Here is a 25,829-nt window from a genome sequence, read left to right as displayed (position 1 = left end):
TAACTTCACCCTACGTGAAGGAAGCGATCCTGTTGCATCACAGGACCGCGGTACCGCACATAGAGCGCGAGCAAGAAGTCAGCAAACACAACCCCAACTCAGGATTGAAGTCCGATTAGACCACTTGCTGGCACAACACCGCAACTGGGTGTGTAAGGAAACTATTAAATAGTGTATAGAGGCACGAGAGTGCATGCGGTGCCGCACTGACAGATGCCACTAACCACCCAGGCTTGGGTAGGGAAAGCGCAGAGACAGCGCACGGCGCCGTACTGGCAGACACAGCAACTGGACGCTGTGATGTGTGTTACGTGCAGATGGCTAGTTGGGCGCTAGATAGCTACCATCATCCGCGAGCAGTCAACAACACTAGGGAGGGATACTTAGGAGCTTTCATCCATCGACATACATCCATCTACACACACACATTATAACAAGACAATACTAGCGCATGGCCGTGCGGTCATGCGCAGTTTATATAGTTGCAGCACAGGAAGCAGCTACAGAAGTTTTGCCCTTTCAGGACCTGCCAAGAGGACCAATGGGATGTGCTGCAGTGCCTGAGCATGTGACCCTCGATCTCCAACGGGAGATCTTGCCCTGGGCATGCTCAGTGTGTGCAAATAAGGACTTAGTCCCAGAGAAGCCCGCTCGCCGCAGATCAGTGCAGGGTACAACAGGAGAGCCAGAAAAGGCGGCAGTAACCCCCTGCACAGAATCAGTCCCAGCAAGACGCTGGGAGCGACGCCTCCGCTGAGCAGAGCCCACTGCGGCCGAAGCAGAATGGGAGACCGCAGCAGACACGGATCGAGATTCCCCCTGTGCAGCAGAGGAAACTCGACTCCTAACATTACCCCCCCTCCTAGGGCCCCCCTCCTTGATCCTCACTACGCTCAAAAGCTGCAATAAGCAGCGGAGCCCGAATGTGCTCCACAGGCTCCCAGGTTCTATCCTCTGGGCCGTGACCCTTCCAGTCCACCAGATAAAATTTCTTGCCACGTACCACCTTGCACCCCACAATAGCATTCACCTCAAACTCATCCATGGATGAACCCGATGTCCCAGCAGATGACTCAGAAAACCGGGACAAATGAACAGGCTTTAAGAGGGAAACGTGAAAAGTATCGGTGATACCAAGGCGTGGAGGAATAGCCAAACGGTAGACCACAGGGTTGACCTGTTCCAGAACCTTAAACGGGCCAATGTAGCAAGGAGCAAACTTAGTGGACTCAACTCGCAGCCTGATGTTACGGGCGGAGAGTCACACTAAGTCGCCAGGAGCAAAGACCGGAGCGGGGCGCCGGTGTGTATCAGCCGAAACCCTCATTCTCTCCTTGGAGGCGCGGATGGCATCCTGTGTGCGGTCCCAGATGTTACGTGCCTCCACCGCCCAGTCTTCCACCCTAGAATCGGTGGATGACACGGGCATGGGCACAGGGACACGCGGATGCTGGCCGTAATTAAGGAGAAAGGGAGTTTGACCAGTGGAATCGGCTACGGCGTTGTTCAAGGCAAATTCCGCCCAAGGTAGCAAAGATGCCCAGTCATCCTGCCTAGCAGAGACGAAATGTCGCAAATATGTCACCAGAGTCTGGTTGGTTCTCTCCACCAACCCATTTGTCTCGGGATGGTATGCAGAGGAAAGCTTTAACTCTATGCTGAGTAAACGGCAGAGCTCTCTCCAAAACCGAGACGCGAACTGGGGACCCCGATCGCTGACAATCTTATCAGGCATACCATGCAATCGGAAAACGTGCTTAATGAACAACACCGCCAAGGCCCGTGCTGAGGGTAACCAAGGAAGCGGCACCAAATGCACCATCTTAGAGAAATGGTCGGTGACAACCCAAATAATGGAGCAGCCACGCGACTTGGGTAAGCCCACCACAAAGTCCATCCCGACTATCTCCCAGGGCCTGTCTGCCACCGGAAGAGGGTAAAGCAACCCAGCAGGCCGTTGCCGAGGAGACCGATTCTGGGCGCAAGAAAAGCACGCCTGAATATAGTCCCTGACATCTCGGGCCATATGCGGCCACCAGTATGTTCTCGCCAAAAGCTCAGATGTCCTCTTGGTCCCAAAATGCCCACCCACTCTGGAGGAGTGAGCCCAAGAGAGAACCTCCGGTCGCAGGTTAGCTGGTACGAAAGTCTTGCCCGGGGGCACAGACTCTAGCAAAACCGGAGCTACATTTCTCAGGCTCTCAGAAGGGACAATAAGCCGAGGCTCCTCCTCCGATGACACTACGGAGCGGGAGAGAGCGTCAGCACGAACGTTCTTCTCCCCGGAGAGGAAATGGAGAGTAAAATGGAATCGGGAAAGAACAGGGACCATCTAGCCTGGCGAGAATTCAGCCGCTGGGCCGTTTGTAGATATACCAAGTTCTTATGGTCAGTGAAGACTTGGAAGGGAAAGCGAGCTCCCTCCAAGAGATGTCTCCACTCTGAAAAAGCCAACTTCATGGCTAGCAACTCCCTGTCCCCGATGGAATAATTCCTCTCCGCTGGTGTGAAGGTCTTGGAGAAGAAGAAGCAAGGATGCTTCCGACCTTGAGCATCCTTTTGGAAAAGGACTGCTCCAGCACCAACGGATGAGGCATCCACCTCCAAGATAAATGGTTTATCAACATCGGGGCGATGTAGGATGGGAGCGCTAGCGAAGTGTGACTTGATTGAGAGAAAGGCTTTGTAGACCTCCTCTGACCACAACTTGGGATTTGCTCCCTTCTTGGTGAGGGCAACCAAGGGAGCTACCAAAGTTGAGAAGTGTGGGATGAACTGGCGATAGTAATTAATGAACCCCATAAAGCGCTGCACCGCTTTAAGAGAATGGGGTTCCTGCCAGTCCATTACAGCCTGTAGCTTGGCAGGATCCATAGCCAAACCCTGGGCAGAGATGATATAACCAAGGAAAGGCAAGGACTCCTGCTCAAACACACACTTCTCCAACTTGGCGTAGAGGGAGTTTTCCCGTAAGAGGTCGAAGATTTTGCGAACATCTCTCCGATGGGAGTCAATATCTGGAGAGAAGATGAGAATATCATCCAGATAGACTACGACCGAGGTGGTGAGCATATCCCGGAAGATGTCGTTCACAAAGTCTTGGAAAATGGCTGGGGCATTACAGAGCCCGAAGGGCATCACCAGATATTCATAGTGCCCATCCCTGGTGTTAAAAGCCGTCTTCCATTCATCCCCCTCATGGATGCGAATCAGGTTGTAAGCACCCCGCAGATCTAACTTAGTAAATATCCTCGCTCCCCGTAGCCTATCAAACAGCTCAGATATCAGGGGTAATGGGTACTTGTTCTTAACGATGATGGCTATACATGGACGTAAGTCTCCAGTCTTCTTCTGTACGAAGAAGAACCCAGCCCCTGCCGGTGACACTGACTTCCTAATGAATCCTCTTGCCAGATTCTCTTGGATGTACTGAGACATTGCCTCCGTCTCTGGGAGAGATAACGGATAGACTCGACCCCGGGGAGGCTCAGCACCAGGCAAGAGGTCAATAGGACAGTCATAGGGGCGGTGAGGCGGAAGGGTCTCCGCAGCTCTTTTGGAGAACACGTCTGCATAGGGCCAATAGTGCTTGGAAAGGGAGGAAAGATCTGCGGGTACCTGTGTAGTAGCAACCTGAACGCACTCCCTCTGACATCTACCCTCGCAGGATTTACTCCATCCCAAAATTCTCCCAGAGGACCACTCAATATGAGGAGAATGGTAGCGAAGCCATGGTATCCCCAACAGGACCTCATCAATTCCCTCAGGAATGACTAATAGGGAGATTATCTTCTGATGTGATGGAGACACAGAAAGCGTGAAAGGAATGGTTTGGTGGGTAATCTGTGAGGGTAGTGTTGACCCATTTACCACTCGAACGGTTACAGGCTTGGCGAGCATCACCAAGGGTATTGCGTGACGCTGGGCAAAAGAGGAAGACATAAAATTACCCTCTGCCCCAGAATCCACGCATAGCTCGACCATAAGAGTGGATGGGCCTATGGTAATTGTCGCCTTGAAGGATAACTTTGAGGCAAACGTCGCCGTGTCTAGTGTACCTCCTCCAACTGCCACTAGACGCTGACGTTTCCCCGACCGCTGAGGACCCTTGGAGGCAACATGTCCTGACTGCTGGCAAACATGACGGACCCTATGTGCACGGGCGGACTGAGATTTGGATCCCGCTCGTGTCACCTCTAAGGCCTCATGTGACTCAGATGCCTGGATTGGAGATTCCAAAGGTTTGGCGAAGGTGGGAGCCAGCCGAAACCTCTGCCTACACTGGGCTCGCTCTAACCTCCGCTCGTTAAAACGGAGGTCAATACGAGTAGAGACAGTTATTAACTCCTCCAGTGTGGCAGGAATCTCCCTAGTGGCCAGAGCGTCCTTAACGTGATCAGCCAGGCCCCTCCAAAATATGGGGATAAGGGCTTTATCTGACCACTCCAGCTCAGAAGCTAAAGTACGGAAGCGGACGGAAAAATGCCTGACCAAAGACTGACCCTGAGTTAATGCCAGTAGTTGGAGCGCTGTGTCATGGGTGACTTGAGGTCCTAAAAAGACCTTTTTCAGAGTGCTCAGAAACAACAAAGCACTCTGCACCACATGATCACCACGCTCCCACAGCGGCGTAGCCCACTCCAACGCCCTGTCCGACAAGAGAGAGACAATAAATCCCACCTTAGCCCGCTCTGTAGGAAAACGTGCAGCCAGGAGCTCGAGGTGGATAGAGCACTGACTCACGAATCCCCTACAAGTTTTGCAATCTCCAGAAAATTTTTCTGGCAACGGGAGGCGAGATAATGTCGGAACAGGGGTGGCAGTGGACAAGGTTGCTGCAGCCACGCTAGCAGCCTGTACAGCAACTGCGGTAACATCCACAGCTCTCGAGAGCCGTCAACCTACCCTCCAGCTGCTGGATATACCGCAAAGATTGCTGAATGTCCGCCATTTACTAGCCAGACCTTGGCGCTAGTATTATGTTAGGGACTGGCGGAACGCACCAAGTATAGATGACATGAAACTAGGTGCGTTCGCAGTTCGAGGTCCACCGTGCAGGTATAAACCCTGCTGCTAGTAAGACGGACTATATGGCGGTACTATAAGTATACACGCACGGGTTAACTTCACCCTGCGTGAAGGAAGCGATCCTGTTGCATCACAGGACCGCGGTACCGCACATAGAGCGCGAGCAAGAAGTCAGCGAACACAACCCCAACTCAGGATTGAAGTCCGATTAGACCACTTGCTGGCACAACACCGCAACTGGGTGTGTAAGGAAACTATTAAATAGTGTATAGAGGCACGAGAGTGCATGCGGTGCCGCACTGACGGACGCCACTAACCACCCAGGCTTGGGTAAGGAAAGCGCAGAGGAAGCGCACGGCGCCGTACTGGCAGACACAGCAACTGGACGCTGTGATGTGTGTTACGTGCAGATGGCTAGTCGGGCGCTAGATAGCTACCATCATCCGCGAGCAGTCAACAACACTAGGGAGGGATACTTAGGAGCTTTCATCCATCGACATACATCCATCTACACACACACATTATAACAAGACAATACTAGCGCATGGCCGTGCGGTCATGCGCAGTTTATATAGTTAAGAAATAGAGGTATTAAATGGCAACATCACCTAAAATCTATATTAATATTAATATTGCCCTATAATGGATCCATAAAAAACCCAGTCGTATAACATTACATAGAAAGGGAGTGTGGAAACCACATAAAGAACGACCAAAATGAGGTATTAATACATAAACATCTTTATTGACAAGCAAAGTTACAATCCTAAAAAAGCCTAAATAGGCTTGAGACAAAAAACAGAACAAGGTGAAGTAATGGTGGCGATTGCCCCAACCAGTCGCCACTATGTCTGAAAAACGTGCGGACCAGAGAACTAAGGCTGCCAAAAAGGACGCTAATGAGGATAAATTCTATATCTAGAAATATCTATAAATCCTAGTACATACATATATGATATACCTAACGGGATGACAAAAACAATGTAAATAAAAATAAATACCACAATGCGGTGCAAGCGGCAATGTCAATGATGATATACCCGTATGCAGCCAATAACGCCACTCCAAATATGTATAAAGAATATCACACCTAACTATGTCCCTCCCCCATCGTAACCTAAGACCGTGCAACTCCCCATATGGCTGCCCGGTGAATACCAGGACTAGTCGCCGCTATGCGGCTGGAAGTTTTACCTGTAACAGGGGGGTACTGGTTGGCAGCCCGGTCTGGTCCCACACGTGCACCCGACGCGCGTTTCGGAGCGGAGGCTCCTTCGTCAGGGGGCGTGACGAAGTCATGCGCAGTTTATATAGTTGCAGCACAGGAAGCAGCTACATAAGTTTTGCCCTTTCAGGACCTGCCAAGAGGACCAATGGGATGTGCTGCAGTGCCTGAGCATGTGACCCTCAATCTCCAACGGGAGATCTTGCCCTGGGCATGCTCAGTGTGTGCAAATAAGGACTTAGTCCCAGAGAAGCCCGCTCGCCGCAGATCAGTGCAGGGTACAACAGGAGAGCCAGAAAAGGCGGCAGTAACCCCCTGCACAGAATCAGTCCCAGCAAGACGCTGGGAGCGACGCCTCCGCTGAGCAGAGCCCACTGCGGCCGAAGCAGAATGGGAGACCGCAGCAGACACGGATCGAGATTCCCCCTGTGCAGCAGAGGAAACTCGACTCCTAACAAAAGGGTTGGAAAGTTCAGGATTTAAGACGCCCGGTTTCGTACGAGGTGTTGTTGGTTTTAGGCGCACAGTTGACGGTTTGTGTATCACAATGGGGGATTGATCTTTTCAGAGTAGCATTCGCTTTAGCCTTTTTCGGTGCGTTTCGCCTTGGGGAATTGGTTAGCCCCTCCAAATTGAAGAAAGGGGGGGTACGGAGGGAAGATATTAATGTGTTCGGCGACAGAGTCGATATATTATTGAGGTCCTCTAAGACCGATGTCTGCGGTAAGAGTTGCAAAATAACGTTGTTTGCGGTTCCGGGTTCCATCATGTGTCCAGTGTTCTGCGCGAACAATTTCATTAGACACGGTGGTGCGTTATCCAACCTCTTTTTGATACACGAAGATGGGTCTTTCTTATCGCGATTCCAGTTTATCGTGGTGTTCAAACGGTGTTTGGCAGCTGGGGGTGTTTCGCCTACGTATTACAGTGAACACTCATTTAGGATTGGTGCGGCGACGGAGGCGGCAAAAAAGAGGTTTAGGTGAAGAAATGGTTAAGAGAATTGGTCTATGGGAATCGATTATATTCAGATCCTACATCCGCCCGAATTTAGTGGATTATTTTTCGTAGGCTTAGTGAAAGTTTTTCTTACTTACGGTTTTTGTTATTTATTTCAGGCGGTACATCCCGTTTGGTCTGGATTTTAGGCCATTCATTCGTGTTCTGGGCGGCGCTAAGGGCAGAAGTTCGGCCGGATGGGCGTCAGCTGGGGTTCCAGAGAGATTCCGCGACGTTGTGATGGATCGGGAAGCGCGTGATGGTCTGGAGTCAATTCTTGCCGGAATTTCACCGATTTGTACGCTTAGATCGAGCGCCGGATTTGGTGGTGGTTCACGATTTGGGGAAAAGGCCATGCCGGGAGCTGATAAAGGACATAAAATTTGACATGCTGCGGTTGTGGGCGTCGTTCCCAAAGTTGATGGTGGTGTGGTCTGACATTGTTCCTCGGAAAGTGTGTTGGGGGGCAAGGTCGGTGGAAGGAATAAAAAAGGCAAGAATCAAAGTGAACAGGGCAATTTCACGCTTCATGTCACGAAATGGAGCTGTGGTTGTACGGCACGTTAATTTAGAATCGGGAAAAGGAATACTGGAGGTCAGATGGGGTTCACTTAAATGCGGTAGGGACTGACATGTGGTGTTTGGCCATCCAAGAGGGCATTGAAACCGGCCTCAGAGTTTGGAGGGACATAAATGTTTGAGGTGTCAGAACATTTATGTTGGTGGCGGGGGAGGGAGGTCCTCGAAGTTGGTGGAAAGGGCAATGGCGGATTGCAGGGGGGAGGGATCTCTATTGGTCCTGGACTCCCCCAGAGTAGTTTACGAGGAAATGTGGTCGATCAGTCGGTGTAATGGATAATTATGGGAATTGGTATTGGTTGGTTTTGGCCGGGCTGGTCATTAGCTGCCTCCGAGCTGGTGCTTTGCGGCTGGGGGTAAGACTAAGCCTGGAGGCCAAAAGGAATATCTATAATAGGAACATTGAAAATCCTTAATTTGTGGCTTCGAGGACCACCTCTTCCTAGTTTGGGTTTTTATTTAATTTTGTAATTGTTTGTTAATAAAAGCCTGCTGTGGCCATTTAATCCAAACAGGTGTAATGTCATTTTTGGGTGTTACAACTGATAAATCGGATTCTAGGTGTGAAAATAGTATTGTGTCACCTTGTCTGTTTTTTCGGTCCTGATATCGGAACGTTTTTTTCTCGCATATGGTTATGAGCCCTAAGTGCTGTATTCCCAGTAACTTTGGTGTGATTCCCTGTGATAAGCTTTTTAGGTGGTGACAGCAGCTGGCCCAGTCCTGTCAATCACCCTTATTCCAGCTCTGATATTACTCATTTTCCATTTTCATTTTGCAGGTTAAGATATAAGTAAATATTGCAGACAAAGAGCTGAAGTTTATCAAATAGATTGGTTTCCATTTCTTCATTTTCCTCTTAACCTCTTAGCGTTTCTGTATTTACATGTTCAATGTTAATTCAAAATCAATGAGCTTTAGTGAGAGGTGAAGCATTATTTCCAGCTATTTCTCTGTAACAATGACTAGATCACAGAGCAGGTGTAGTCATTACTGAGAACATACCATGCCATATCAGCTTTAAAGTACTTGCATTGACTGCTATACTGTATTTTGTGTTTCTTATTCTCCTGCTGATCTTGTGTTTCATATATACGGTATGTTATTTTCCCATTCTTACTCTGTGGCGCTAATATTTAACTCAAATGTCTGTTACATAACCTTGCAGGGGGTCTGCCTGTTTAATAAGTAGCCTGTATTTTAATGAGTTCCCAATAGATCGTGTTTCTTTGTGTAATGTTGATACAATAAATTGTTATGCGTCTGACTATGCGGAAAAAATCAACAGTGGATTACTGCTTTCATTACTTTTAATGAACGTTATGTGTGTACAGAAAAGTTGCTTTTACCTGTAAGTGCCATCGCTGTATTACTTTCAAGATTTAATCTAATAAAGCCTCCCTGAAGCTACAGTAATGGCCAAAAGTTTTGAGACTAACGCAAAAGAAATTGTTAACAAGTAAAATGCAAGTGATATTGCTCTATCACGTTGGCTTGAAAAAACAACCAGACTGGTTGCTTTAACACTAGAAGTCCCAAAGAGGGGTCATTTATCATTTCTACCTTTGGAGCTTGAAATTTCTGGGACTTCTAGTGTTAAAAGGGGGATTGTACTTGAAATCATTGTCTACTTCTGTTAACCAGTTACCTGCAAGGAAATACATGCAATCATTATTGCTTTGCATCGAAAGGGATTTACAGGCGAGGACATTGCTACTAAAGAGGATTTAGCTGCAGAATCTATTGAACACCAGAGCAGGTGTCAGTGCACAGTGAGGTAAATGCTTTTGGAGGCTGGCCTGCTGTCAAGAATGGCAGCAAAGAAGCTACCTCCCTCCAAGAAAAACATCATGGACAGATTGATATTCTGGAGGAAGTACAAGGATTGGACTACAGAGGACATGGGTAAAGTTATTTTCTCTTATGAAGGCCCCATTCAGACTGTTTGGAACAACTGGAAGAATGATTGTCTGGAGAATAAAAGTTGAGCGGCACTACCATAGTCCTGTGTCATGCTATCATTAAAAGAATCCTGAGACCATTTATGAGTGTGGTTGCTTTTCATCCATGGAGTGGATGAATGCCATGAATAAAGAATGGTGCCATAATACTATATGAAGGGCTATGTAGGGCCTATTATACTATGTGGGGGCCATTATAATATTTGAAGGACTATGTGGGGGCTATCATACTATTTGGAGGGCTATGTGGGGCGCCATTATAATATTTGGAGGACTGTATGGGACCCATTATATTATATGAAAGGCTATGTGGGGGCCATTATACTGTTTGGAGGGCTATGTGTTGTGAATTCTGTGGCAGAGCTCCCTCCTGTGGTCACAAGTGGTACTTCGGCTGATTCTCTCTGTGAGCTTCCGTTGGTGGAGGAAAGTGGTACTGCAGCTTCTGAGTTTCCTTCCTCAGGTGATGTGGTGAAGTCGTTAGGTGCTGCTCTATTTAACTCCACCTAGTGCTTTGATCCTGGCCTCCAGTCAATGTTCTAGTATTGGACCTGTTTCCTCCTGGATCGTTCCTGTGGCCTGCTGCTCTGCATAGCTAAGTTCTGCTTTGCTATTTTGTTTGCTGTTTTTTCTGTCCAGCTTGTCTATTTGTTTTTTCCTGCTTGCTGGAAGCTCTGGGACGCAAAGGGTGTACCTCCATGCCGTTAGTTCGGTACGGAGGGTCTTTTTGCCCCCTTTGCGTGGTTTTTGTAGGGTTTTGTGTTGACCGCAAAGTTACCTTTCCTATCCTCGCTCTGTTCAGAAAGTCGGGCCTCACTTTGCTAAATCTATTTCATCTCTACGTTTGTCTTTTCATCTTAACTCACAGTCATTATATGTGGGGGCTGCCTTTTCCTTTGGGGTATTTCTCTGAGGCAAGGTAGGCGTATTTTCTATCTTCAGGCTAGCTAGTTTCTCAGGCTGTGCCGAGTTGCATAGGGAGCGTTAGGCGCAATCCACGGCTGCCTCTAGTGTGGTTGGAGAGGATTAGGGATTGCGGTCAGAAGAGTTCCCACGTCTCAGAGCTCGTTCTATGTTTTTGGGTTATTGTCAGGTCACTGTATGTGCTCTGACCTCTATGTCCATTGTGGTACTGAATTATCTTATCATAACAGCTATGTGTGGGGCCATTATAATATTTGGAGGACTATATGGGTCCCTTTCTACTTTATGTAGGGCTATGTGGGGGCTATGATACTGTTTGCAGGGCAATGTGGGGGTCAGTATACTGTTTTCAGAGCTATGTGGGGGCCATTATACTGTTTACAGGGCAACATGGGGGGGCATTATAATGTTTGCAGTGCTTTGTGGGGGCCATTTTACTGTTTGGAGTGGGGCAATTAAACTGTATGTGAGCAACTATAAAGTGTGAAGGTTTTGTGTGGAGTCTATCATACTGTGTGGGGGCAATTATGCTATTTGAAGGGCTCTGTGGGTGCCATTATGCTGTTTGAAGGTTGTGTGGAGGTCATTATGCTGTTTGGAGGGTTGTGTGGGGGCCATTATACTGTTTGGAGGACTAGTGGCAGGGCCGGCGTCCGCACCCGGCACATACGGGCAAGTGCCAGGACCCTGAGCAGGTGGGGGGCCACTCACCGTCGGGGACACTGGTGTGCTATGGGGGCCTGGTGCCTCTGCCAATGCCAGCTCCCGCAAGTGGGCCCACCCCTCCTGCTCAGGGCCCCGGTACTTGCAATACTTACCTCTCCCCGCTCCACCGCTATGGCGTCCTCCACATTCACTGACTGTGACGTTCAGGTCAGAAGGCACGATGATGTGACTGGTGTGCGCCCTCTGCCTGAACAGTCACAGTGCAGAGACCGGGAAGACAGTGACGTCAAGGAGTCCCGAGCAGAGCAGTGGACAGCGAGGAGAGGTGAGTATCTCTTTTTTTTGCTTTGAGCAATATATGGTGCCCATCATAAGGGGCACTTTATATATGGAGCATTATGCGGGGCTCATTAAATATGGAGCATTATATGGGGCCCATCATACACTGGAGCATCATATATGGGGCCCATCATATACTATTGCATCATATGCGGCCCATTATATATGGAGCATCATATGGTGCCCATTATATATGGTGCATCATGTGGGCCAATTATATATGGAGCATTATATGGAGCCCATTCTTTATGGAGCATTATATTGGGCCCATTCTGTATGGAGCAATGTATGGGCCCATCATTTACTTTATGGAACATTATATGGGAGTCATTATGCTGTATGGAGCAATATATGGGACTCATACTGTATGGGGCCCATCCTATACTATATGGATGATTATCTGGGGCCCATTAGATATGGACCAATATTTGGGGCCCATTCTGTATGGAGCATTATATGGGACCCATCATATACTGTATGCAACATTATATGGGACCTATTATGTATGGAGCAATATATGGGGATCATTATACTGTATGAAGCATTATATGGGCTCATTATATTGTTTGGAGCATTACATGGGGCTCATTATACTGTATGGAGCAATATATGAGGCCTATTACATACTGTATGGAGCAATATATGGGACTTATTCTGCATGGAGAAATATATTGGGCTCATTATACTATATGGCGCAATATATGTGGCTCATTATACTGTATGGAGCATTATATTGGTCCATTTTTCTGTATGGAGTAATATATAGGGCTCATTATTCTGATTAAGCGTTAGCGGAAGTGACTTAATGAAAAAGTCTGAGTGGTGGAGCGCAAATGCACTCAACATATTGTCGTCCGCCTCATGTCACCGAAAGTGGCGTAATAGGAGGCAGTATCGATGGGAATTACACTGGACTTCATGCAGCTATGGTGGAGGCAAAATGCGTTCCACCCACGCTCCAAAGGCGCTTTGGTAAGCGTGAGAGGACTATGCATGCTATGTTATTACAGTGCAAATTTGTATTGTAAAAGAAATAGGGGGATTAAAAGATTGACCCCCCCCCCCCCCCCAAAAAAAAAAAAAAAAGCTAAGATGTCCAAATCATATAATGATCATTACACCATCATAGCATAATGCCCACAGGTAAAGCATCTCCTATAAATTGCAAGTACCTTACTCATTAAAAATTAAGATGGCAATGGCTAGAGACATTGTATTGACCACCATTGGGTCAGCATGATCAACTGAATAGTGTCCAAAGTTATATAGTTGCACATTCTTTTGGAACCAACAGCATGGTGTGAAGGGATACCTATACGCTGTGCCAGAATAATTCTGTCCTGGGGAATCGGTAAGTGAAACAAATTGTATCAGATAAAACTGGTAAAGCTTAGTTGCTCATTTTATCCAGCAGGGTACATGGATTCTATCAAGTTGTCTTTTTGTCTTGCCCACGTAGTTTAGACGGCATGTAAATGTGCACAAATAGACAACCCCCGCTGTCCTACAACTGGCAAAATCTCTATTTTTGAAGACTCTCCCTGTCGTCACACTGCAGAATGCACTAGATTGATTGATATATTTACAAGTGTTACAGCCCCTACATTTGTAAGTATCAATATTTTTATGCTCAAGCGATGTACATCCTGGTTTCAGGGGATTGAAATGACTATGAACCACATAGTCACGTACAGATTTTCCCCTACTGTAGGTGACAGATGGAACTCTATAGATTCATCTATATCGGGGTCTGCTCTCAAAACATCCCAATTGCATTTAAGGATACCCATCACCTTGTTGTTTTGATCATTGAATGTCCCAATCAGTGTAGTTATCCCTTCCATTTCATTTTTTGGTTTAGAGGTAAGTAGCTGCATACGATTTGACATTCGGGCCTTTTCATAGCCTATATCAACAACTTGTGTTGGATGGCCTCTTTCCTGAAAACATTGTTTAAGGGTATTGGCTTGTTGGTCAAAGTCAGATAAAGAGCAATTTTGGCACAGTCTCAAAAATTGCACTTTGGGTATGCCTCTTTTTAGGCTTGTGGGATGATGGCTTTCCAATAACTGTAGGCATTATGGTATGATGTTTTAATGATCATTATTTAATTTGGACATCTTAACTTTTTTTTTTTGGGGGGGGGGGGCTCGATCTTTTACAATACTGATTTGCTCTATAATAAAATAGCATGCATAGTCCCCTCATGCTAACCATAGCGCTTTGGAGCATGGATGGAACGCATTTTGCGCTCCACCATAGCCACATGAAGTCCGGTGTAATTCCCCTTGGCACCGCCTCCCATTACGTCACTTCCGGTGACCCTGCGATTATGTGAGTCAGTTTTCTCATTTTGGTTTATTATCGGTACTATTTAGTGTTTACCCAAATCAACAATGGTTCTATCTAGGATACATTCTGCCATGGACTGAACTGTTCTTTTTGTCTGACTGTTGGCACAGAAAGTATCCCATACTGAGAGCCATCATTTATATGGTTTCTCTGAAAAGATACAGGTAATTTTATTGTATCTTATTGCACTATATCACTTTATTGTTATTGATGTTGGTGATGGTTCTCTGTTAGTTCCTCCCTTTAGGGTCATAAGGGTGAGCCGACGTTGAATGGGGGTGCCATGTCAAACTTAGGGTGATAACCTCCGTGGTAAGGTCCGGTAAGGAAGGGAGAGTTCAGTGACCCCCTAGTTTATCTTTTCCTTTTCTATTTAGAATAAGACTCTGTTATTTAATTTCTTTGACCCTAATATATGGGTAATTTTACCTTTAATTAATAAAAGCTACATTTTAGGGGTATGATTTTCTTTTTTGGTTAAAAAATCAAAATGTGTTATGTCAGTGCCTAGCTTGTATACTAATCTGGGCTACATTTGTATACTAGCCACACTGCTGAGAATGGAGAGGGAGCCTGTCTATTGTTTTCTATGGGAGTTCTGAAAATAGATCTGCAAATGCTTTTGGCAAGTGCTAGATTGACTAGTTAAAATAAGTTATCACCTCTCTATTGGATAGGTGATAACTTTTTGGTTGGGTAGGGATCTGACCACTGGGTACTACACCAATGGAAAAAATAGAACACTTTTATCCATGTTAAAATGACATGGAAGTGTGCACGCTTCATTCATTCCCTCCAGGGCTGCCAAGCACTGCACTTGTCTTTTTCTGGCAGCACTATAGAGAATGAATGCAGTGGTGGTCAGATCTCCAAACAGTTGCTCTATTTTGTAAAGGGGGAAATACTTTCTTCATCAGAGATAAAAATTACCCAAACTGCTTATTGATGCAGGTGTTAGCAGTGGGACACCAACAGATCAACAAATTATCGCTAGAATTGGTTGGAAACATTTTGCATGTGTAATTTCATTGGCCATGACAGCAGTCTGTGGACATTGGATGGGAGAGAGAATACGACCTCTTACCAACTTTTCCTTTAATTAGCTGGCACAGCCTGACATCATTGTTGTGGTGTGACAAGTAGCACCGTCATCTTTTCGTGCCTCCACTCCCTACCCCCAGCAAAGATGCCTACTTATTCACCATCCCGGTTGGCCATCTGTCTTCTGCCTCCACTCCCACTCCCCAGGGTTTGCGCATGTCTGGTAAATCCCCTGGAAGCTTGCATAGGGCACACTGCCTGTCTATTGAAGAGATTCTCCTAAAGTGTCCCCAGCCAATAGCTGGGAGACACTTACTATTTAAGGCACCTCCACCTGTTGGGAGGTGCCTGAGCAACAATTGTGCTAGTTAATACTTTCCTGCCTATAATTACGACCCTCGTCCGCCTTGTCTGATCCAAACCCTGTTTTGTTCAACTGTCTTGTGGCCCAGAAAGTCAGACCCCCATGTTGCATACATTTATGGCATATCCTGTAGATAAGTGATACATGTCTGAAATGGGAATGCTATTAAAACTTTTGGAATTTGAAGTGGTTTTGAGAAAACATTATGTAACTACCAACTTGAACACTTTCTTCAAAGGCTCTATAATTCCTTTGGATTTTGTGTCAAATGTTACGATAAACATTCATCTGTTCAGGTTTTGAGTTGGTTGGATGAGCAGCTTGTTGAGTAGAATAACAGACATTCTCTAATGTTGGGTAAAAGTTACTGCCACTAAGTGCCATTAAGTGCAAAAATAATTGAACTGGTCAAATAAACATGTCAGAGTGGAATAAAAATAATACATAGCTCTAGAAATAACAAAATTACAATTTTCAGTCATTTCTTAAAGCTGCTTGACTTCGACATTGAGATAATACTGTTACGTAGAACCACTCAATAAATTGAGTCATTGTTTTATATCACATCCTTAGCTTTACTATGCTGCTTTCACATCATGTTAATGACCACTGTTTAATATATGCACCCAGTAAAATTAATATTCATGTAATACATTGTAAATTGTTTTTATCATTATTTATAGGGAGATTCTTCCACAAGTTCTGCCAATGAGAAGTGGCGTGGAGTAGTAGAAGAGATCAAAAACATTTTCAACACCGCAGTTAAATTGCTTCATGAGAAAGGAAAGATAAAGTCCAGCCAAGCAAAGAGATACTTATCTTCTGGTATTTTAACATTTCTCCTATGGTGTCTTTTTTTAGGGAATGTGTCATATTTTTAGTTTAGTTTTACAATTTTTAGTTGGCAACAGGATATTCAAATTAACTCTCTCACAAAACTGAAAAAAACATTTTCGCAATTTGCATACTTTTCTTTTACATGAAGTGTTGCCAAGAAGACTTGACTGGTTTCGTTAAGTCATTACTTTTAAGTCTCACTCAGCCAGCCAAGCTCTTCTCCACACTGATGAAGGACAAGCTCACCTAAACAGTTTTCTATTGATGAGTTTTGGCTTGACAGTTATCTCTATTATTATCGCCTAAACTCAATAAAGGATCAGACATTCACTTAAAGATGATACATGTGAGATGGTTATCTATTGCGCTGAGAGACCTGATTTCCCTTGTTTTCTCCCAAGGGTCACTGACAATAAAGGTACCTTCACACTGAGCGACTTTAGAACGATAACGATAGCGATCCATGACGTTGCAGCGTCCTGGATAGCGATATCGTTGTGTTTGACACGCAGCAGCGATCAGGATCCTGCTGTGAGATCGCTGGTCGGAGCTAGAAGGCCAGAACTTTATTTCGTCGCTGGATCACCCGCTGACATTGCTGAATCGGCGTGTGTGATGCCGATTCAGCGATGTCTTCACTTGTAACCAGGGTAAACATCGGGTTACTAAGCGCAGGCCCACGCTTAATAACCCGATGTTTACCCTGGTTACCATTGTAAATATAAAAAAAAAAAAACACTACATACTTACATTCCGGTGTCTGTCGCGTCCCCTCGCCATCAGCTTCCCGCACTGTGTCAGCGCCGGCCGGCCGTAAAGCAGAGCACAGCGGTGACGTCACCGCTCTGCTTTATGGCCGGCGCTTACACAGTGCAGGGAAGGTGACGGCGAGGGATGCGACAGACACCGGAATGTAAGTATGTACTGTTTGGGGTTTTTTTTACATTTACAATGGTAACCAGGGTAGACATCAGGTTACTAAGCGTGGGCCTGCGCTTAGTAACCCGATGTTTACCCTGGTTACCAGGGGACTTCGGTATCGTTGGTCGCTGGAGAGCTGTCTGTGTGACAGCTCTCCAGCGACCACACAACGACGAAACAGTGACGCTGCAGCGATCGGCATCGTTGCCTATATCGCTGCAGCGTCGCTTAATGTGACGGTACCTTAAGACTCCATAATCCATTTCCCCATAGAGAGCCAGTACCTCCCTGAAGTGAGCAGAAATAAAATAGTAGGGCAGATTATCTCAAATGTTGTCTAGACTGCACCAAACATATTATTCTTGGTTCATACTGTTTGATTATTTTAAAGCCGGAGCTCAACGTGCACCATAAGGTCATATCACCATCGCCAACCTTATGTTTAGCTCTATACACATATGTAAGTAGAGACCTGTCAATCCAAGTCAGCAGATGGTGAGAAGCCACCAGGGACCTGCCTGTCTGACTAGTCTACAGCGCAATTTTAAGTTAATATTTTAAGATGCAGAACTTTCTTGTTTTTTTTTTTTTTTTGGGGGGGGGTTAAGTAGATATGAAACATTTATGTTCAGCAATGTTTGACCGTAGTTATGTTTTTGTTGTTACAATGTCTAGAATGTATAAAATTGACAAAACAAAGAATATAGACGGCACCAGGCTCAAAATGCACCCAATCTTTGACGCAAAGCAGCACAATGTCTGCGCAGGATTCGTGTAGCAAGCACAGATAAAGCAGACTACGGCGGTGCTCCACATAGAAAAATCAAGTCCATTCCATATAGTAAAAAAGAAGAATACGTGGCACTCACCCAGAAAAGCTGCTGAATTAAAGTCCTTTATTCATGATGCGATAAAACAGAACACTTTTGGAGAGGCGGCTGGGATCGGGAGATGGTGCTGGGAGGAGGAGAGGTGGACGACGATCGTTTCGCGCAAATGCGCTTCAACGGGTCCTGGACCCGTTGAAGCGCATTTGCGCGAAACGATCGTCGTCCACCTCTCCTCCTCCCAGCACCATCTCCCGATCCCAGCCGCCTCTCCAAAAGTGTTCTGTTTTATCGCATCATGAATAAAGGACTTTAATTCAGCAGCTTTTCTGGGTGAGTGCCACGTATTCTTCTTTTTTACTATATGGTCTAGAATGTATCTCAAGTTTAGCATTGCACATTACGTAATTATTAGGAAATTGATCTTATATTAATCTCATAGTATATTTGCTTTAACAAGTTCTAATTCAGAAAAGTGCACCAAACACAGGCAAAAATCATTTTATAATCTAGACTATGGGACCTGACTGTAGCCATTAGTATACATTTCATATTATTTACAGAACTATTTTGTCTTTTTTTTAGCCTTGGAAGATGAGTTTGACTTCGCTTTAGGAAAACAAACCGCAGCATTTTTAAAGAAATGTGTTTGCTATATTCGGAAAATTTCCAATATTGAAAAACATTTGAAAATACCTGAAATGTCTAAGTATACAGATGTGGTAAAAGTAGAAGGCAAGCCCGTACGAGACACAGAGGCTCTTGAGAAGATGGTAAAGCTCAGGGATGAATTTATTCCAATGATCGTTGCATCATCCAATCTACGGGTTTACACCTCGGTGACACATTGTGATATGAAACTGGGCTACTCTCAAGAAGTAGAGAACAATTATGTGGAAGGACTTTGCAAGCAGTTCTATGAAGACATGATTGATATAATCCAGGCGACTGTGCAACAGAGCTTTGAAACCGAGACAGATCTACTCTACAATGAAATCTTGCAACATCTGTCTTTGTGCAGAACCTACTCTTCATTTTATGAATACAGATGTGAAGCGCTAAGCCTTGTTCATAAATACATACAGCGTTCCAAATCAGGCCATATTAACCCACTAGTAGTATATGGTGGACCTTGCACTGGAAAAACACTCCTCCTCGCAGAAGTAGCAAAAAAGGTAATAACAAATCTTACGAGATCTTATCAGTTTGATTCATGTGTTTTATAATGGGAATAAAAACCTACGAAGAACGTAAATAACCTGAAAAATTAAAATGACAAAAATGTGCAAATTTTAAATATTTACTCTGCCTGAAACATTCTGATTTTCGCGTAATACTTTTTGGCTTTGAGTTTTTGATAGATCTAGGTTATCTTTAAATTTTGATATACAGATGGGATAATCTTTTTCAGTACACTTAGCATATTTTAGCAGATGCTCCTCGCCTTACCGTCAGCAAAATGTTTACTGTGCACATTCTGTTGATCAAAGATCAGACTACTGAAAATCAGTTTATGGATCACAGGCTCCTATGTCTTACAACTTTTATATATTTTTGTTTTTCTTCATTAATTGGGCAGTTATATAAAAAAAAAACATAATTACCGTATGCGTTACATCATCCATTTTGTGCTAAACTATGTCCATAAAACTACGTTAATTCAATATAAAATTGGTAATTTGTACATGAGGCACAAAGCGCAAACCGTCAAAGAACGATCTATTTCTATCTGATATAAGCAGAAATGCACAATGATTAGGAAAGAGTTGATAATATAAAACAGTGTAAACAGCAGTAAACCATACGACAACTCATTATTTGTATAGGTGATTAAATTATCACCTGTGCAGTACAAGGAAATCCTGAAAACATGACCTGTTTGCAGCCCTCGAGGATTGCAGATTGACACCCCTGCTCTAGTGTGTGTACCAATGTCTTTGGTCAATTATCTCTTTTTCATATCTCGTAGCATATTAAATATTATTAAACTATTGGCATTTAATAAAAAATAATATGATATTTAGAGAAAACAAATACAATACATTATGTAATATTGAATATCATTTAAGTCTGATTAAAAAAGGTTTAATTTCATATGACCCTAGTTTAATTGTAATGTTCATGTCATTTGTAGCTGTATTTATCATTTCCTAATGTGAGTTAATAAATATTTTTTGTGTGTTCTAGGTCTCTTCATGGCTTCAGGAAGAAATGGGACCAGAATCTCATCCTGTGGTCATTGTTAGATTTCTTGGATCTACAGAAATGAGCTCTGAATTAAGCTCTTTGCTTCAAAGCCTTTGTGAGCAGCTAGCCGTCAATTACAGATGTTTACTGCAGAGCATTCCTAAAAAGATTGTAGATCTGCGAGAGCTCTTTTTAAACTTGCTGAATGAGTCTTCTTTTCATAAGCCCCTCGTTCTTGTGTTAGACAGCCTTGAACAACTTACAGATGGTGATGATGCCAGGAAGCTTTGGTGGCTCCCAATTCATCTTCCACGCACAGTTCGTATAATATTGTCAACATTGCCAAAAAAGCATGGAATCCTCCAAAAACTACGGTGCCTTATAAACAACGAGGACAACTACATAGAACTCATCCCACGAGATAGGAAAATGTGCAGCCAAATACTTAAACATCAGCTATTGAGAGTTAAAAGAAAAGTAACATCGGGTCAACAGATCTATGTCAACGAAGCATTTTCTAGGTGTACTCTACCAATGTTTGTCAACCTGACATTTCGAGAGGTGAGAAATTGGAGGTCCCATAAGGATGTTGATGAATCTACTCTTTGTATCACAGTTCATGAAAACATAGAGCAGTTATTCTGTTCTTTGGAAAACAAGTGTGGACTGAGGTTGATCTCAAGAGCATTAGGATATATTACAATGGCTAAAATGGGACTCAGCGAGGTGGAACTAGAAGACATTCTGGCTCTTGATAATAATGTCATGAACGAATTACTAGCAAATGGGAAAACGCTGAATCCATTAAGGATACCATATACAATTATTGCACAAATTAAAGAAGATCTTGCAGGATATTTAGTTGAACGACACATAAGAAATTGTAACCTTTTGGTTTGGTCTAATAGACATCTTCACCTAATTGCCCAAAAGTTGTATCTCAGCAATGATGACGACTTGCAAGAAATGCATGTAAATATGGCAGATTACTTCCTCGGTGCATGGTCAGGAGGCAGGAAAAAGCCATTCTACAATGAGCCTAACTATTTTGAAAATTGCATTGAGAATGAACACAGGGGATTACGTAGCAATGAAATACACTTCAATGATGAAAATGAATTTGACAGGCAGGCTCCTGAGCAGCCATGGGCATTTCAGTGTAATCCTCTACAGCCTGATATTTTTTTTGTAAATCATAGGAAAATGACAGAACTACTACATAATTTAACAAGATGTGGAATGACAGATGAAATAATGTCTGGGATTACAATGAATTTTAGCTGGCTCTATACAATGATCAAAATTGGACAATATGATAGGGCTTTAAGTGACATTGAAATAGCATATAATTACTCACAAGAAAAAGAACTGAAATTTCTCGCAAGTACTCTTCAAAACATAAAAAACAAGGTTCTGAAAAATCCAGGGTCACTCTCTGCTGAACTGCAACAAATTCTTCTTCCAGTTGTGAGTTCTTTGCCTAAGTTCAGAAACCTTCTTATAGAATGTGACAAAGATGGACCTAAATATTGTTCGATTGTCCCCCTGCACTCTTCCATGGATGTTACATATTCCCCGGAAAGACTTACCCTGTCATCTAGTTCATTGCATGTAACAGAGGTCCTTCCAACTTACAGCCCAAATATAATCATTTCAGCACTTGAGAATGGCACAATCAGTACTTGGGATGTTGAGTCAAGGCAACTTTTAAGACAAATAACCACTACTCAGTTTGTCGTTATGGGAATGAAACTTACAGCAGATGAAAAATATCTTGTTGTGTCCACAGCAAAAAATACTTTGTTAATTTACGACAACCTAAATTCTTGCCTTCTCTCTGAAGTAGAAGTTAAAGGTTCCAAAAGTGTAGGAGGTGGGCCAAACCTAATCAATGGCTTCACGCTGTCTCATACACATGCACTAGCCTGGTTGGAAGCAAGTAAAAATGTTAATGTTATAGATTTACTTTATGGTTGGCCGCTTTATAATTTCCATTGCTGGTACGAAGTAACGTGCATCCAGTGTTCTTTGGATGGGTTATATGCATTTTGTGGCCAATACCTCAATACCACCACAATATTTCACTTAGGCACTGGTGAAAAATTGTCAACTGTAACCTCTGAATTTTCTGGTGGGTTTGTGAAATATATTCTCGCTCTTGATACAACCCAAGAAGTGGTTATGATCGACAATGAAGGGAGCCTTTCTGTTTGGAATATAGAGGAAATAACCAATCCCCAACTGACAGAGGAGTTTGATTGTACAAAGGGAACCAGTGATGTTATCAGCACCGAGCTGTCTGAAGACCAAAGTGCACTTTTAATCTGTAAAGCATTAAGCATTGAACTTCTAGACACTCGTATGTGGAAAGTTTCTGAAAAGTTTAGAGCAAAACGCAATGAGAGATTTATATCAGCTGTTCTGTCCCGGAACTGTGACTGTATTATTGCTTCCATGGAAAATACCTCATCTATATTTGTTTGGAGAAGAGACACGGGGCAATGTATGGCAAGTTTACAAGAGATCTCAGGGAGTATCGTAAAATTAGTTAAATCTAGTCATCATAATTTACTTTTATCATTGTCCATCAGTGGAGTGCTTTCTATCTGGGATATTGACATCTTAACCGCCATGTCCAATATTGACAAGACTGGGAGAGCAGTCCACACGGTACTACTGTCTGGGAGAGGAGATTTTATCTACTCAATTGATGGATCTGAATATGTTCAAAAATGGAATTTTAACACTGGCTTCATTGAATCAGCCTTTAAACACGAAGGTATTGTAGAAAATGGTGTACTCACTGCTACAGGAGAACTGTTGGTCACCTCCGATGACAAATGCAATCAATATGTTTGGCATACTGGAACTGGGGAAAATCTCTTCCGGATTAGTGGTCAAAGAATATCTGAACTCTTAATTACACATAATGATCAATTTATAGTGTCTTTATGCGAGCAAAATGCATCCAGAGTATGGAGGCTCGCAACTGGCCATAAAGTATGTAATATCCTAGCTGCCTTAAAGAATGCACTTATAACTACTGCAAATACTTTTTTGATTGGAATGACCAAGAACAAACTTTTGGCTGTAAGCCTATGGACAGGAAGCATAACGAAAAAATTCTGCTGTGATGATGGTTCAACGATCATCAACTTCAAATTAATTCCAGACTGTCCTGAGTTTGTTGTTTTCATGACATCTACTGAGACTGTGAGTATCTGGAGCCTTGCTGATGAAGCCATTTGTAGAAAAGTCCAGCTACCATCTAACTTCTTAAGAAATCTTAATGATTTTGAAATCTCTCCCAATGGAAAGCTTGGGATTATTACTCATGGAGATGAAAAGTTCAACGTTTTAGATCTTCAGACTGGAAAACTCAGAGTAGTACATGCATCAGGGATAATCTGGAAGCAGAGCTTGTCTTGCGATGGGCGTTATCTTGTCTACATTTGCTTCCAAAATGGTGAAGATGATGAAGATAATTCTGTCTCAAGTTTAATAGTGATGAGACTCGCGGATGGGAGAAGTATTGGTGCTTGTACATTATATAAATCTCCAACCTTTCTTGCACTCTCACAAAGGCACCTCAATATTGTTGTAGGGTTTGATGATGGGAGCATTGGAACTTACACCGTAGTAGACCGAGTGGATGCAACATTAAAAATTAAAATTGCTACTTCCAATAGCCGGCAGATTTTCAATAACAAAACACACTTTCATAGACCAAAATGCAATAATTATATCTATAAAATGGCACCTGACTGCTTGTGGAGGGAATCCACTGAAGTGTTTGCAAGAGATAGCCCTATCACAGTTTCCGAAACTGGTGAAGTAACAGAGTCAACACCGACCAAAAAACATAACTTTTGCTATGAGAAAATGTGCTCTGCCATTGACTGCAGGGGACAGAGCTTTGCCGCTAACAATTGAAGCCACCGTATGAATAATATGTTCAAAAATGTTTACAAATTAGTCCTGAAATTCAACATTGTATGGGGGGAATAAAAGGTACATTCCCGTAATGATGGAAGCATCACTGATAATTGTACAGAATTGTATCCATCACTGTTATTCAGAATGCACTACATGACTACTGCTTAAGGACTTGTGGTGTAAAAGAAGGAAACTTACTGCCCTTGCCATTTTTTCCTGTACAAAAAAAGTCAAGTAATGGTCAGATCAAGGTTTTTTCCCTATGCGCTGACACACTTTGGTCTATAATAGAAATAGTATATTGTTGCACACTGAGCCTTGGGTATTACAGTTTCTTACAGTACAGTAATTTTAGTTTTATTGTACAAAATGAAAAATCTCATTATAGTGTTTGTTAATGGCAGCCAAAGAGAAGAAATATCAACCATTGTTCCCGATGTACTAGATTAAAAAAAAACAACATAAAGCCTGTCTACTAGATAAAAAATATAAGAAAATACATCAAAATGCTAAATAACAGGTTTTAGGACCCACTATAAATAATACATAGATTTTTATATTACCTTTCACTTTTTTCTCAAGTTCAGTACAGAATTAAACCATAAGACCGATACTGATAGAGTACCTCCACATGGCTTTGCATTCACTCATGGATTGCGCCAAGACCTCCTGGATTACCTCTGCCAGAAGCCTTGCTTTTCATTGCGAGCAAATCAAATCCTGTACAAAAAAACTATAATTTATAGATTTTTCTTTAGGGGGGAGTAGAGTCCCATGTCGAACAGGTAGAGCTGAAACATTTCTTTCAAGTTGTAGGTTATGATATTTCTCCCAATATTTTTGCTGTGATGATAACACTTTTTAGATATTCATGTGCTAAAGGGAACCTGTCACCAGGTTTCCCCCATATAATGTATGGCTAGAACCTGGAATCCCCCTGTTACAGCATTCTAGAATGCTGTATGTATGTCCCCAATCTACTAGGCAAGGCACAAAAAATACATTTTATTATATTCACATATGGCAGCATCTGATCCGATTGGCGTCTCTAGTCTTGATCCGGCGCCTCCTCTCTTCTTATGATCACCGTCCTCCTACCCTGCTTCATGTGGAGGACACATACTACGTAATTCGTACAATATCCTCTGTCAGGCTCCTATACTGACACACTTCTCTCTAACCTGCCGAGGGCAGAGCAAAGCAGTGCAGTGCACAGGCACCGGCTTTACTTGCAGGTAATCTTCACTCCGCCCTCTCCCTGCACATGCTCATTACAGTACTATGCTTTGACCTCGGCAGGAGTATGATGGGGGACTCTGTGGATGACGTAGGATTTGTCATACACATGAAATAGGCAAGGAGGACGGCAATCACAAGAAGAGGGGAGGCACAGGATCAAGACCAGAGACGTCCATCGGACCGGACCGCACCATCTGTGAGTATAATAAAAGCCTCACAGAGCGCATCGGGGATATATGCAGCTTACTAGAATGCTGTAACAGAGGGCTGAAAAATTATGACCCTACTGTATATGGGGAAAAGCTGGTGACAGATTGCCTTTAATGGCCATGCAGATGGGAATAGGACATGCGCTTTGTCTCACAAACCGGAGACACAGATCTGTTTTTAAAACTGGTGGGTTC

General features: G+C 43.7%; 1 protein-coding gene across 1 annotated transcript in view; it reads left to right on the top strand.

Moving 5' to 3' along the window:
* The window catches only part of NWD2 (NACHT and WD repeat domain containing 2), a 378,873-nt gene extending 354,276 nt beyond the window's left edge, over positions 1 to 24,597 (top strand). Inside the window, exons 5-7 of the mRNA XM_069744623.1 lie at positions 16,162 to 16,303; positions 18,649 to 19,238; positions 20,251 to 24,597. Coding sequence (XP_069600724.1) covers positions 16,162 to 16,303; positions 18,649 to 19,238; positions 20,251 to 24,183 — 4,665 coding nt within the window. The 3' untranslated portion in view covers positions 24,184 to 24,597. The remainder of the gene's footprint in view (positions 1 to 16,161; positions 16,304 to 18,648; positions 19,239 to 20,250) is intronic.
* Positions 24,598 to 25,829: the final 1,232 nt, after the last annotated feature.

This window comes from Ranitomeya imitator, chromosome 1, assembly GCF_032444005.1.
Source record: "Ranitomeya imitator isolate aRanImi1 chromosome 1, aRanImi1.pri, whole genome shotgun sequence".
NCBI lineage: Eukaryota > Metazoa > Chordata > Amphibia > Anura > Dendrobatidae > Ranitomeya > Ranitomeya imitator.
The sequence above is the reverse complement of the archived record's forward strand: the minus strand, read 5'-3'. Positions and strand labels throughout refer to the sequence as shown.